The sequence below is a fragment of the Sinocyclocheilus grahami genome, unplaced genomic scaffold (assembly GCF_001515645.1).
Source record: "Sinocyclocheilus grahami isolate Dianchi unplaced genomic scaffold, SAMN03320097.WGS_v1.1 scaffold793.1, whole genome shotgun sequence".
Lineage (NCBI taxonomy): Eukaryota > Metazoa > Chordata > Actinopteri > Cypriniformes > Cyprinidae > Sinocyclocheilus > Sinocyclocheilus grahami.
In genome coordinates this window covers 300263-313237 of record NW_015505972.1, presented here as the reverse complement: position 1 = coordinate 313237, position 12975 = coordinate 300263, and the positions used below count along the sequence as shown (strand labels likewise).

The 12975-nt window shown below is 37.9% G+C and overlaps 2 protein-coding genes across 2 annotated transcripts in view; both read right to left on the bottom strand.

Moving 5' to 3' along the window:
- Positions 1-1077: 1077 nt before the first annotated feature.
- Positions 1078-4055, bottom strand: LOC107561809 (solute carrier family 25 member 36-A-like). The gene is made up of 3 exons (XM_016246303.1): positions 2976-4055; positions 2458-2747; positions 1078-1787 (listed from the first exon to the last, which is right to left on the bottom strand). Exons 1-3 carry the CDS (start codon positions 3110-3112, stop codon positions 1594-1596), a joined length of 621 nt encoding a protein of 206 aa, XP_016101789.1. The 5' UTR covers positions 3113-4055; the 3' UTR covers positions 1078-1593.
- A 2078-nt stretch (positions 4056-6133) lies between these two features.
- LOC107561808 (solute carrier family 25 member 36-A) overlaps positions 6134-12975 on the bottom strand; it is a 32213-nt gene continuing 25371 nt past the window's right edge. Inside the window, exons 5-7 of the mRNA XM_016246302.1 lie at positions 8033-8099; positions 7515-7804; positions 6134-6843 (exon numbers count right to left, since the gene is read on the bottom strand). Of these exons, the coding sequence (XP_016101788.1) occupies positions 6650-6843; positions 7515-7804; positions 8033-8099 (551 nt within the window). The 3' untranslated portion in view covers positions 6134-6649. The remainder of the gene's footprint in view (positions 6844-7514; positions 7805-8032; positions 8100-12975) is intronic.

Genomic DNA, 12975 nt, shown 5'->3' with positions numbered 1-12975 from the left:
ACAAGAATATCCTTCACTAAAAGTTTAGTACACTGAACTGTACAATAACTTCCAAAGGGAACTGTTCAGCAAAACACTGTTTTGCTTACATAGTAATACTATGTTTTACAATACAAGATCAAAATTGTTCCAAACAGAAAAAAAAAAGTTTTGCGCAAGCCTAGACAGGCCACAAAGTGCATAAACGGTCAGTCAGAAGCCACTGTTAGAGAAATCCATAGGGTGGGAAACGATTCTGCAGCTTGTATTCCCACTCAAAACGGGAAAAATGACTATTGCCTTACGACAAATAATGCCGTCACAATGTGGCATGTTGTTTGTAGGCAACATGCTCAGGGTTAGCATTAGCCACTACCATTTAGCCATCGGTAAATTAATCTCTGGCTCTCGCCGACACCTGGGTTTCAAGTAGAGGCTTTGCAGCAGTAAATGGAGGTGATAAACTCGAAAACGCTCCATCTCTGTTAAAAGAGGCCCAGTAATGCAAGCAGGACAACATCTCCCAATTCAAAAATACCACCCAGAGTACATACCAGGACTGAGCAACTTCGGTCCTGGAGAGCCACCGTCCTGCAGAGTTTAGACGTAACCCTAATCAAACACACCCGAACCAGCTAATCAATGTCTTCAAGATCACTAGAAAGCTACAGGCATGTGTGTTTGATTAGGGTTGGAACTAAACTCTGCAGGACAGTGGCCCTCCAGGACTGAAGTTGCCCAGCCCTAGTTCATACTATACTGAGATTAGGACAATGGTATGATCATCAAAAAAAACACACAAAAAATAAGTATGGTAAAAACTTAACATGAACCTAACGAAGAAACACTTCAGTTTGAAGCACATGAGGGGCCACAGATCACGTGACCGTCAATTTCACAACAGCAAACGGACATTTGTGCGTGGACAACCATCTGCCAGTTTGGAAAGAGTGGAGGGTGACCTCTAGAGGAGAAAATGCTTGAATGAACAAATTCTGGAAGGGCAAAACGTCATCTTTATGAAATGGTGATCTAAAAAAGAAAAACATCCTTTACAGTAGTGCTATCGTGCCACATCTGAAAAACACTTTCTTGTGCTTTTTTTTTTCCTTTAAAGTCCTCCAAGCCATTTCAGATCTTGGCTGGTTTGTTTTTCTTTTCTTAAAGCAATGGCTCTGATAAAGTAATTTCTGAAATGAAAGAGTTGTCGAAGAATGATTTTTTTTCTTGAATGAAGAATTTCAGCCAATTCAGGCTTTTGTTTTTTCTTCAAGCATTCCCCTCTTTGATTGTCCTTTCTAAACTGACTTTTCCTAAAACATTATGAAACAAATGGACAGACAGAATTAGCAAATTTGTTTGCCATCACTCTCTCTCTTTTTTTTTTTTTGAAACCCTCTCCAGTCTGACAGGCTCGAATCCCTCTCGTTCTCGGAGACTACAGCCCCCTTTGGGGGTCTGAGTTGACAATGCATTTCTAGGACTTGTTCTTCTTCCTTTGGTCTAAGCCTGGGACAATCTCTCTCGGTCTCCATCTAGCTTTTGCTTTCTCACCCTGTTCGTCTCTCTTTTGCTCTGCCTCTCTCCCTCTCTTTCCTGGTCTCTCTCTATCTGTTAACCATTGAGCAGGTAGACCACCAGCTCATAGGTGCACATCATAATAGCAGTGTTAGGGATCTGTCGGACCAGGTGAGTAGTGAGGCCTCGGTACATTGCTCTGTAACCCTCCTCCCGGATCACCATATTTAGAGTTTGGAAGAACGAACGATACTTGCTGCCTTCCTCACGTAGTCTGGTACGAATAACCTCTGTCATGGGAGAAGGAAAGAGATAGAGAGCAAGTTAATAAACAATCATTTATCAGAGAAACAAAAACTTGGCAAGATGGCACATACAGTGGGTTCCAAAAGCCTGATATTACACAGAAGAAAAGCATTTTATTTCTGCATTTCTATACATGGGAATACAAACCCTTTCATTCTAAATTATGTTATAAAAATTCAGTGAAAAAAAATAAAAAAAATAAATAAAAATTCACATCTACAAAAATGTATTCAAATCTATAAATTTACTTCAGAAATGTGTACAAATGTACTTCCATTCGATCAGCTGTCCAGAAATGTTATAGATAATTTTTTCTTCATTCTACAACATAACGTCATTTTTGTTATTTTGTCCTTTTTTCTTTTAGTTTATTTTCAGGTTTAAATGGAAAAAATAAATCACAGATTTTCAATGTGGTCTTTTAAACATGAGGAAGAAAAAAAAAAGGTTTCATGGATAAACAGACAGATGGATTTTCAAGGTAGGTTCATCTTTTAAATACAGGTCGCAAATTAATGTATTGAGGGTCATGATAATTGTTCAAGAATGTACATGTAGTAAAAAAGAACCCACTGCCAACTAAATAAACATGCCAACTACAAACCAACAATGAAACAAATATTAACATAACTATCACAAAAAAAAGGCACTCACCATGAGGATACGCAATTGAAGTGGCACAAGTCTTGGATGTGGCAGCAGCCAGCATCATTCCCACAAAGTCCGAAGCGTCTTTTACAGATTCATCTTCGTCATCCATGTTAGCGTTGGCCTTGGACTCAATGAGTTTGCGTTTAATGTTTTCATAGATGACAAAGTGGATGACAGTCTCTGATATGCCAGCATAAGATGCAGACATGCCCCTGTAGAATCCTCGTAACCCATCTGACTGATAGACCCGCCGGACACACTCAAATGCACTCATGCGCTTTTCTCCGCGGTTCCTGGAGAAAGACAAACACATGTGATAAATGTCACAAATCTGATTATCAGATTTTACATTTGAAAAAAATATTGTTTTAATTTTAAATTGTACTAACATGTCATAATATTTCTATGATCAATATTTTTGATCAGCCTTGGTGAGCCTAAGAAACTTCTTTCAATAACATGAAAAATCTTACCAACCCTAAACTTTTGAGCGGTAGTGTACAGCAAATAGAATTACTCACCTGGCATCAAGCTGCAATCGAGTCTTTATAAGCCAGATCGGGTTGGTTGCTGTGATGGCAGTGAACCCTGGGAAAAAGAGGTGTTCCAGATCAGGCTTGGAAGTGATACTGTCAAAGTAACTCAAAGCACAGGACATTCAGCAGGTCTAATGACTCTAAAACAGACATTTTCCCTAAAGAAACTCCACACTTCAAGGAAGTGCTGTGGACATCTGTAATATGCTTACGGCCTATTTGTTTCATTTTAAATTGTGGGATCTGAATCTCGTTGAGCTTATTTCAGCATATCATACCAATCTCAATCACTAACAGTGTGATGTGGACTACATGTTCTCTTCAGGAATGCCCAGCATCGTTAGCATTAACAGCATTTACTATCTGATGTCGGGAAAACCATTACAGATCCACTAGGCACTTATTTAATATTCTGGGGTAAGAGCCATAAGCACATCTTAGAGTGGCCACAGCAGTAAATAAGGCCTTTAGCTAAAGCATTAAGCAGCTTTTCATCTATAACAGAACTCTGAAACCAATGTAGCTTTACTTCTTAAATATCTAGTCCTATCCTCACTGAATTAAACAGTATTTTAGGGATCGAGTGGAAGCTAAATGAAATAAACATTTTTAGAAAAGGGTCTTAAGTTAAAAAGAACCACTATTCAGTTGCATAACTGCAGCCAAATCACGCACACACACAAAAAAGTATTTACTTTAGGCAAATGATTGTTTTTCACAGCATGGGCACTGATTTAAACCACCGCTGTGATTGTTGAAATGCATGTCATGCTAGTACTATGCTGGCAAGACTGTGTAATGTGACAAAATATTAGTAAATGACATTAGCACAACAGTGGCTGAATTTATTTTGTTTGCCATTAAGGTATGTGTATGCAAATTAAGGTTGTGTGTGCCTTAAGAGATTTAAAGGAATAGTTCACCCAAAAATGAACAATTTACTCGCCCTCAGATCATCCATGATACAGAGGAGTTTGATTCGTCATCAAAACGGATTTGGATAAAATTAGCATTGCATCACTTGTTCACCAATGGATCCTCTGCAGTAAATGGGTACCGTCAGAATTAGAGTTCAAACAGCTGATAAAAACATCACAATAATCCACACGACTCCTGTCCAATAATTAATGTCTTGTGAACATAGACAATTAGTTTACACTTGTTAACGGTGCTTGATTTATGCATATGTCTCTCCTGACTCAGATTAGATGACTTTTTCACTGGAGAAAGCAATATTATCGATAGAGGACACAGAGTCACATCAAACAATGGTTTGAAGTTAAAAAAAAATTCCTTGATGATGGATTTGCTTCTTACAAGCACGGCTTTTTGCTTCACAAGATGTTAAATAGTGGACTGGAGGTGTGTGGATTATTGTGATGCTTTTATCAGCGGTTTTATCATTCTGACGGCACCCATTCACTGCAGAGGATCCATTGGTGAGCACGTGATGTAATGCTAAATTTCTCCAAATTTGTTCCAATGAAGAAACAAACTCCCCTCACTGAAATGCATGAAAACGCTATGCGAAAACAAACGTCACTTCTGCTTATGAATGATGGATGCTATCAAAAACAAAAAAAAACGATTTAAAGATGCTTACAGGCTCTGTATGGGATCTACCAGCATGAGGTTTAGTATAATTACCTTAAATTATAATTTTAAGCCCATGTGTTGGTAATAAACTGTCTGGAAATGATGTGGATAACATCTGAATCACGAACATGAACCGTTTGAGATCATTCAGATCATGAAGATGCGAAAGTACAGACAACAATAATGTAAACAAACAAGCGAGATGAAAACACTTGGGGAAAAAACTGACTCCATTTCAAGCAACGAGTCCAGGGCCAGAATTAGGAGTGATAAACAAAATTATATAAAATGCATAAAAAAAAAAAAAACACACACACACACACAGAAAGATAACATTCATCAAAATGGGTTTCACAACATCCTTCTGTGATAAATCTATCAAACAAATGCAGTCATTCAAATAATACTACTGCATAATCAGAGTTATGTACACTGGATATTTGATATGCATACATACAGTATATACACATAAAAGAATATCCTTCACTAAAAGTTTAGTACACTGAACTGTACAATAACTTCCAAAGGGAACTGTTCAGCAAAACACTGTTTTGCTTACATAGTAATACTATGTTTTACAATACAAGATCAAAATTGTTCCAAACAGAAAAAAAAAAGTTTTGCGCAAGCCTAGACAGGCCACAAAGTGCATAAACGGTCAGTCAGAAGCCACTGTTAGAGAAATCCATAGGGTGGGAAACGATTCTGCAGCTTGTATTCCCACTCAAAACGGGAAAAATGACTATTGCCTTACGACAAATAATGCCGTCACAATGTGGCATGTTGTTTGTAGGCAACATGCTCAGGGTTAGCATTAGCCACTACCATTTAGCCATCGGTAAATTAATCTCTGGCTCTCGCCGACACCTGGGTTTCAAGTAGAGGCTTTGCAGCAGTAAATGGAGGTGATAAACTCGAAAACGCTCCATCTCTGTTAAAAGAGGCCCAGTAATGCAAGCAGGACAACATCTCCCAATTCAAAAATACCACCCAGAGTACATACCAGGACTGAGCAACTTCGGTCCTGGAGAGCCACCGTCCTGCAGAGTTTAGACGTAACCCTAATCAAACACACCCGAACCAGCTAATCAATGTCTTCAAGATCACTAGAAAGCTACAGGCATGTGTGTTTGATTAGGGTTGGAACTAAACTCTGCAGGACAGTGGCCCTCCAGGACTGAAGTTGCCCAGCCCTAGTTCATACTATACTGAGATTAGGACAATGGTATGATCATCAAAAAAAACACACAAAAAATAAGTATGGTAAAAACTTAACATGAACCTAACGAAGAAACACTTCAGTTTGAAGCACATGAGGGGCCACAGATCACGTGACCGTCAATTTCACAACAGCAAACGGACATTTGTGCGTGGACAACCATCTGCCAGTTTGGAAAGAGTGGAGGGTGACCTCTAGAGGAGAAAATGCTTGAATGAACAAATTCTGGAAGGGCAAAACGTCATCTTTATGAAATGGTGATCTAAAAAAGAAAAACATCCTTTACAGTAGTGCTATCGTGCCACATCTGAAAAACACTTTCTTGTGCTTTTTTTTTTCCTTTAAAGTCCTCCAAGCCATTTCAGATCTTGGCTGGTTTGTTTTTCTTTTCTTAAAGCAATGGCTCTGATAAAGTAATTTCTGAAATGAAAGAGTTGTCGAAGAATGATTTTTTTTCTTGAATGAAGAATTTCAGCCAATTCAGGCTTTTGTTTTTTCTTCAAGCATTCCCCTCTTTGATTGTCCTTTCTAAACTGACTTTTCCTAAAACATTATGAAACAAATGGACAGACAGAATTAGCAAATTTGTTTGCCATCACTCTCTCTCTTTTTTTTTTTTTGAAACCCTCTCCAGTCTGACAGGCTCGAATCCCTCTCGTTCTCGGAGACTACAGCCCCCTTTGGGGGTCTGAGTTGACAATGCATTTCTAGGACTTGTTCTTCTTCCTTTGGTCTAAGCCTGGGACAATCTCTCTCGGTCTCCATCTAGCTTTTGCTTTCTCACCCTGTTCGTCTCTCTTTTGCTCTGCCTCTCTCCCTCTCTTTCCTGGTCTCTCTCTATCTGTTAACCATTGAGCAGGTAGACCACCAGCTCATAGGTGCACATCATAATAGCAGTGTTAGGGATCTGTCGGACCAGGTGAGTAGTGAGGCCTCGGTACATTGCTCTGTAACCCTCCTCCCGGATCACCATATTTAGAGTTTGGAAGAACGAACGATACTTGCTGCCTTCCTCACGTAGTCTGGTACGAATAACCTCTGTCATGGGAGAAGGAAAGAGATAGAGAGCAAGTTAATAAACAATCATTTATCAGAGAAACAAAAACTTGGCAAGATGGCACATACAGTGGGTTCCAAAAGCCTGATATTACACAGAAGAAAAGCATTTTATTTCTGCATTTCTATACATGGGAATACAAACCCTTTCATTCTAAATTATGTTATAAAAATTCAGTGAAAAAAAATAAAAAAAATAAATAAAAATTCACATCTACAAAAATGTATTCAAATCTATAAATTTACTTCAGAAATGTGTACAAATGTACTTCCATTCGATCAGCTGTCCAGAAATGTTATAGATAATTTTTTCTTCATTCTACAACATAACGTCATTTTTGTTATTTTGTCCTTTTTTCTTTTAGTTTATTTTCAGGTTTAAATGGAAAAAATAAATCACAGATTTTCAATGTGGTCTTTTAAACATGAGGAAGAAAAAAAAAAGGTTTCATGGATAAACAGACAGATGGATTTTCAAGGTAGGTTCATCTTTTAAATACAGGTCGCAAATTAATGTATTGAGGGTCATGATAATTGTTCAAGAATGTACATGTAGTAAAAAAGAACCCACTGCCAACTAAATAAACATGCCAACTACAAACCAACAATGAAACAAATATTAACATAACTATCACAAAAAAAAAGGCACTCACCATGAGGATACGCAATTGAAGTGGCACAAGTCTTGGATGTGGCAGCAGCCAGCATCATTCCCACAAAGTCCGAAGCGTCTTTTACAGATTCATCTTCGTCATCCATGTTAGCGTTGGCCTTGGACTCAATGAGTTTGCGTTTAATGTTTTCATAGATGACAAAGTGGATGACAGTCTCTGATATGCCAGCATAAGATGCAGACATGCCCCTGTAGAATCCTCGTAACCCATCTGACTGATAGACCCGCCGGACACACTCAAATGCACTCATGCGCTTTTCTCCGCGGTTCCTGGAGAAAGACAAACACATGTGATAAATGTCACAAATCTGATTATCAGATTTTACATTTGAAAAAAATATTGTTTTAATTTTAAATTGTACTAACATGTCATAATATTTCTATGATCAATATTTTTGATCAGCCTTGGTGAGCCTAAGAAACTTCTTTCAATAACATGAAAAATCTTACCAACCCTAAACTTTTGAGCGGTAGTGTACAGCAAATAGAATTACTCACCTGGCATCAAGCTGCAATCGAGTCTTTATAAGCCAGATCGGGTTGGTTGCTGTGATGGCAGTGAACCCTGGGAAAAAGAGGTGTTCCAGATCAGGCTTGGAAGTGATACTGTCAAAGTAACTCAAAGCACAGGACATTCAGCAGGTCTAATGACTCTAAAACAGACATTTTCCCTAAAGAAACTCCACACTTCAAGGAAGTGCTGTGGACATCTGTAATATGCTTACGGCCTATTTGTTTCATTTTAAATTGTGGGATCTGAATCTCGTTGAGCTTATTTCAGCATATCATACCAATCTCAATCACTAACAGTGTGATGTGGACTACATGTTCTCTTCAGGAATGCCCAGCATCGTTAGCATTAACAGCATTTACTATCTGATGTCGGGAAAACCATTACAGATCCACTAGGCACTTATTTAATATTCTGGGGTAAGAGCCATAAGCACATCTTAGAGTGGCCACAGCAGTAAATAAGGCCTTTAGCTAAAGCATTAAGCAGCTTTTCATCTATAACAGAACTCTGAAACCAATGTAGCTTTACTTCTTAAATATCTAGTCCTATCCTCACTGAATTAAACAGTATTTTAGGGATCGAGTGGAAGCTAAATGAAATAAACATTTTTAGAAAAGGGTCTTAAGTTAAAAAGAACCACTATTCAGTTGCATAACTGCAGCCAAATCACGCACACACACAAAAAAGTATTTACTTTAGGCAAATGATTGTTTTTCACAGCATGGGCACTGATTTAAACCACCGCTGTGATTGTTGAAATGCATGTCATGCTAGTACTATGCTGGCAAGACTGTGTAATGTGACAAAATATTAGTAAATGACATTAGCACAACAGTGGCTGAATTTATTTTGTTTGCCATTAAGGTATGTGTATGCAAATTAAGGTTGTGTGTGCCTTAAGAGATTTAAAGGAATAGTTCACCCAAAAATGAACAATTTACTCGCCCTCAGATCATCCATGATACAGAGGAGTTTGATTCGTCATCAAAACGGATTTGGATAAAATTAGCATTGCATCACTTGTTCACCAATGGATCCTCTGCAGTAAATGGGTACCGTCAGAATTAGAGTTCAAACAGCTGATAAAAACATCACAATAATCCACACGACTCCTGTCCAATAATTAATGTCTTGTGAACATAGACAATTAGTTTACACTTGTTAACGGTGCTTGATTTATGCATATGTCTCTCCTGACTCAGATTAGATGACTTTTTCACTGGAGAAAGCAATATTATCGATAGAGGACACAGAGTCACATCAAACAATGGTTTGAAGTTAAAAAAAAAAATTCCTTGATGATGGATTTGCTTCTTACAAGCACGGCTTTTTGCTTCACAAGATGTTAAATAGTGGACTGGAGGTGTGTGGATTATTTAACGGTGCTTGATTTATGCATATGTCTCTCCTGACTCAGATTAGATGACTTTTTCACTGGAGAAAGCAATATTATCGATAGAGGACACAGAGTCACATCAAACAATGGTTTGAAGTTAAAAAAAAATTCCTTGATGATGGATTTGCTTCTTACAAGCACGGCTTTTTGCTTCACAAGATGTTAAATAGTGGACTGGAGGTGTGTGGATTATTGTGATGCTTTTATCAGCGGTTTTATCATTCTGACGGCACCCATTCACTGCAGAGGATCCATTGGTGAGCACGTCAAACAATGGTTTGAAGTTAAAAAAAAATTCCTTGATGATGGATTTGCTTCTTACAAGCACGGCTTTTTGCTTCACAAGATGTTAAATAGTGGACTGGAGGTGTGTGGATTATTGTGATGCTTTTATCAGCGGTTTTATCATTCTGACGGCACCCATACACTGAAGAGGATCCATTGGTGAGCACGTGATGTAATGCTAAATTTCTCCAAATTTGTTCCAATGAAGAAACAAACTCCCCTCCATGTTGGATGGCCTGAGGCAGAGTATATTTTCAGAATTTTTTTTTTTTGGGGTGAACTATTTCTATTATGTGTGCTTGTATTGTATTAACAGCATTAAAAGCAACTGCTAAATATTCTGCCTGATGTTGGTAGGAACAATTAGTTTATCTATTCAACTGCAGCAAAATGAAGCACAAAGCCTGTGCTCGGTGTTGTGGGTGCACAAAATATCCCAGAACAAAAAAACAAAAGAGAGCACAAGACAATGGCAATTGGAGATGAAAATATTCATGTGCGTTTCTAACAGTATAGTGTAAAACATCAGTGTTTTCTTAGGCTAAACAAAGTCTACTGAGCTAGAGTAGAAGCTCTAGAGAGGGTAAGAGGTCTACTGACTGGTGAAGGGAGGGGGTGGATGACAGTTCGGTACAAGAGTAAGAGAGAGAGAGAGTGTGTCTCTGACGAGTACTCACAGGGGAGGGGCAAAGCTCCTCTCCTCACAGCTGCAGGACGAAGCCTGCAGATATGGGGGGTAGAGCAGGCTGGCTCACAGACCCTCACGCAGGGTGAAAGCTACAGTAAAGGCCTAAAATAGACACAGGCTTTTCTGTACCACATTCACAAGCAGCAGTCCACATGACCCTCAGAGTCAAGTCAAACCCATGAGGGAGTGGAACACGACAATAAACCTTGCCCACTTCCCATTAAACACCTCCCACCTCCCCAACCAAGCCCCGCCCACCAATTACATCAAACAATGACCATTCCATCCCACTCACCACCCCATTTAAACATTCAAGAGAGTGCTTTCATTTTCCTTTCTTTTTTAATGGATAGAGGGAGAAAGATGGTTAGAGAGGCAGAGAGAGAGAGAAATAGAAAGACAGAGCGAGATGAAAGTGAATTTTTGAGTTTTAAAGGACATCATTAGACCAGTGTTTTTCATTTTAAAAGGTACAGAACAGAGCTGATCTTGCTGTAGTAACACTATTTCTTTGATCATATCTGAGCTTTATCAATGTTGGGTCATATAAACAGCTACAAAATCAAACTAGGATCAAAATTTATATCAACAATAACTTCATGGAGGGTCAGAGGCAGTGCATGTAAGAGTCCAATGCTAACCTTGTCATTCCTGTTGGCAAAATCATTGCGGAGTAAAATTTTAAAGCGGGTTTTCTGGTACGATTCAATCAAGGTTTTGTTATTTGAAAAATACTACTTGCACAAAAATTAAATCTTGAATATGTGGGTCCATATAGAGAGTGATTTTTTTTTTCAACATAATAAAAAACGTATGTTTATTTAGTAGGGTCAAAATTAGTGGTCGACCGATTGGTTTTTTGACAGCCGATGCCGATATCTTGGAAAGCAGGGTGGTCGATGGCCGATATTAAAGCCGATATAATTTTATTTATTTCAATTAATATTTAAGAAATTTTAAATCATTTGAAAATGATTAAAAAAAATAAATGTGTAAAATAAACATACTTATACTTTAAATGACTTTATACTTTTTTTTATAAAAATATAATTAAAAAGGAAGTAAACACTGTAACCAACAGGGCACTCAGTAATCTGGGAAGTTTGTGTGCATTGGGATATGGGAATCATATTTTTTCAAATAAAGCCAAGGTAACACTCATTTTACATACATCACACAGTGAAAATGACATGAATATGACTGGGCAAAATGAAGCGCAGCGTAGTTTGAAATCACGAGTTTAAAGTTTGTCGATCGCGCGTCTCCAGTGAAGCTGAACTTTCCTCCTGTCCGCATTCAATTTGCACGGACCGACTATCACGTGATCATGCAGGATACAAATGCACACTTCACAAGATCACAAGTTTGCAAGATTTTTTAAATTATATGTTCATTACTCATTCAAAGATTTGTTTAAATGATATAAATGCGTATTTGCTGAATGCTGACGGAAAACGAGAAAGTATTATAATATTTGCCTTTCTATTACTAATAATATAAAAGCAATCGTTATAATACTTTTTTGTATACATTTTAATTCCTTTGTTTAACAGTTCTTTCTGATTATTAGACAGATTTCTGTCCATATTAGACAGAACTGTTAATGACGACAGCGAACAAGGAGAATGTGAACACTGTGTGCACGCAGGCGCTGCCGCGCACCGTCAAAATAAAAGTCCCGCTCTCGAATGCATCAGCCAAACAGAAAAAGTTATCGACCGATATTTGAAAAATGCCAAACTAGTCAAAATGAAATAACTAACATTTAATCACAAATTATTAGGGCTGGGAATTGCAGGGTACCACACGATACGATACGAATCATGATATGATAATATCACGATACAGCGATTCTGCGATAATCGATATATTGCTAGACAATCCTATAACGAAACACCATGATATCTGTCTAACTATGAAAATAAAATGCCTGTGAAAAGGTTAAGTGCAAGTTTTCTCTCTTTATTCAAGTCCAAACTGTTAGAAAACAGCACAAAAGTTCTGTAAATCAAATTTAACATGCTAAGCAAATTAATCATTTTATTCTTGGACTTATTAAAACCAACATATATAACTGCTTATCAACTTTATATATAGCCTATATATATATACTGATTATTAGACAGATTTCTGTCCATATTAGACAGAACTGTTAACGACGACAGCGAACAAGGAGAATGTGAACACTGTGTGCACGCAGGCGCTGCCGCGCACCGTCAAAATAAAAGTCCCGCTCTCGAATGCATCACCCAAACAGAAAAAGTTATCGACCGATATTTGAAAAATGCCAAACTAGTCAAAATGAAATAACTAACATTTAATCACAAATTATTAGGGCTGGGAATTGCAGGGTACCACACGATACGATACGAATCACGATATGATAATATCACGATACAGCGATTCTGCGATAATCGATATATTGCTAGACAATCCTATAACGAAACACCATGATATCTGTCTAACTATGAAAATAAAATGACTGTGAAAAGGTTAAGTGCAAGTTTTCTCTCTTTATTCAAGTCCAAACTGTTAGAAAACAGCACAAAAGTTCTGTA

Coding starts and splice junctions, on each gene's coding strand:
- LOC107561809 (XM_016246303.1), bottom strand. CDS start 3,112: ATGTCCTGTGCTTTGAGTTACTTTGACAGTATCACTTCCAAGCCTGAT. Junction 2,748..2,975: donor CGATTGCAGCTTGATGCCAG/GTGAGTAATTCT, acceptor GTCTTTCTCCAG/GAACCGCGGAGAAAAGCGCA. Junction 1,788..2,457: donor TTCAATTGCGTATCCTCATG/GTGAGTGCCTTT, acceptor CTCCCATGACAG/AGGTTATTCGTACCAGACTA.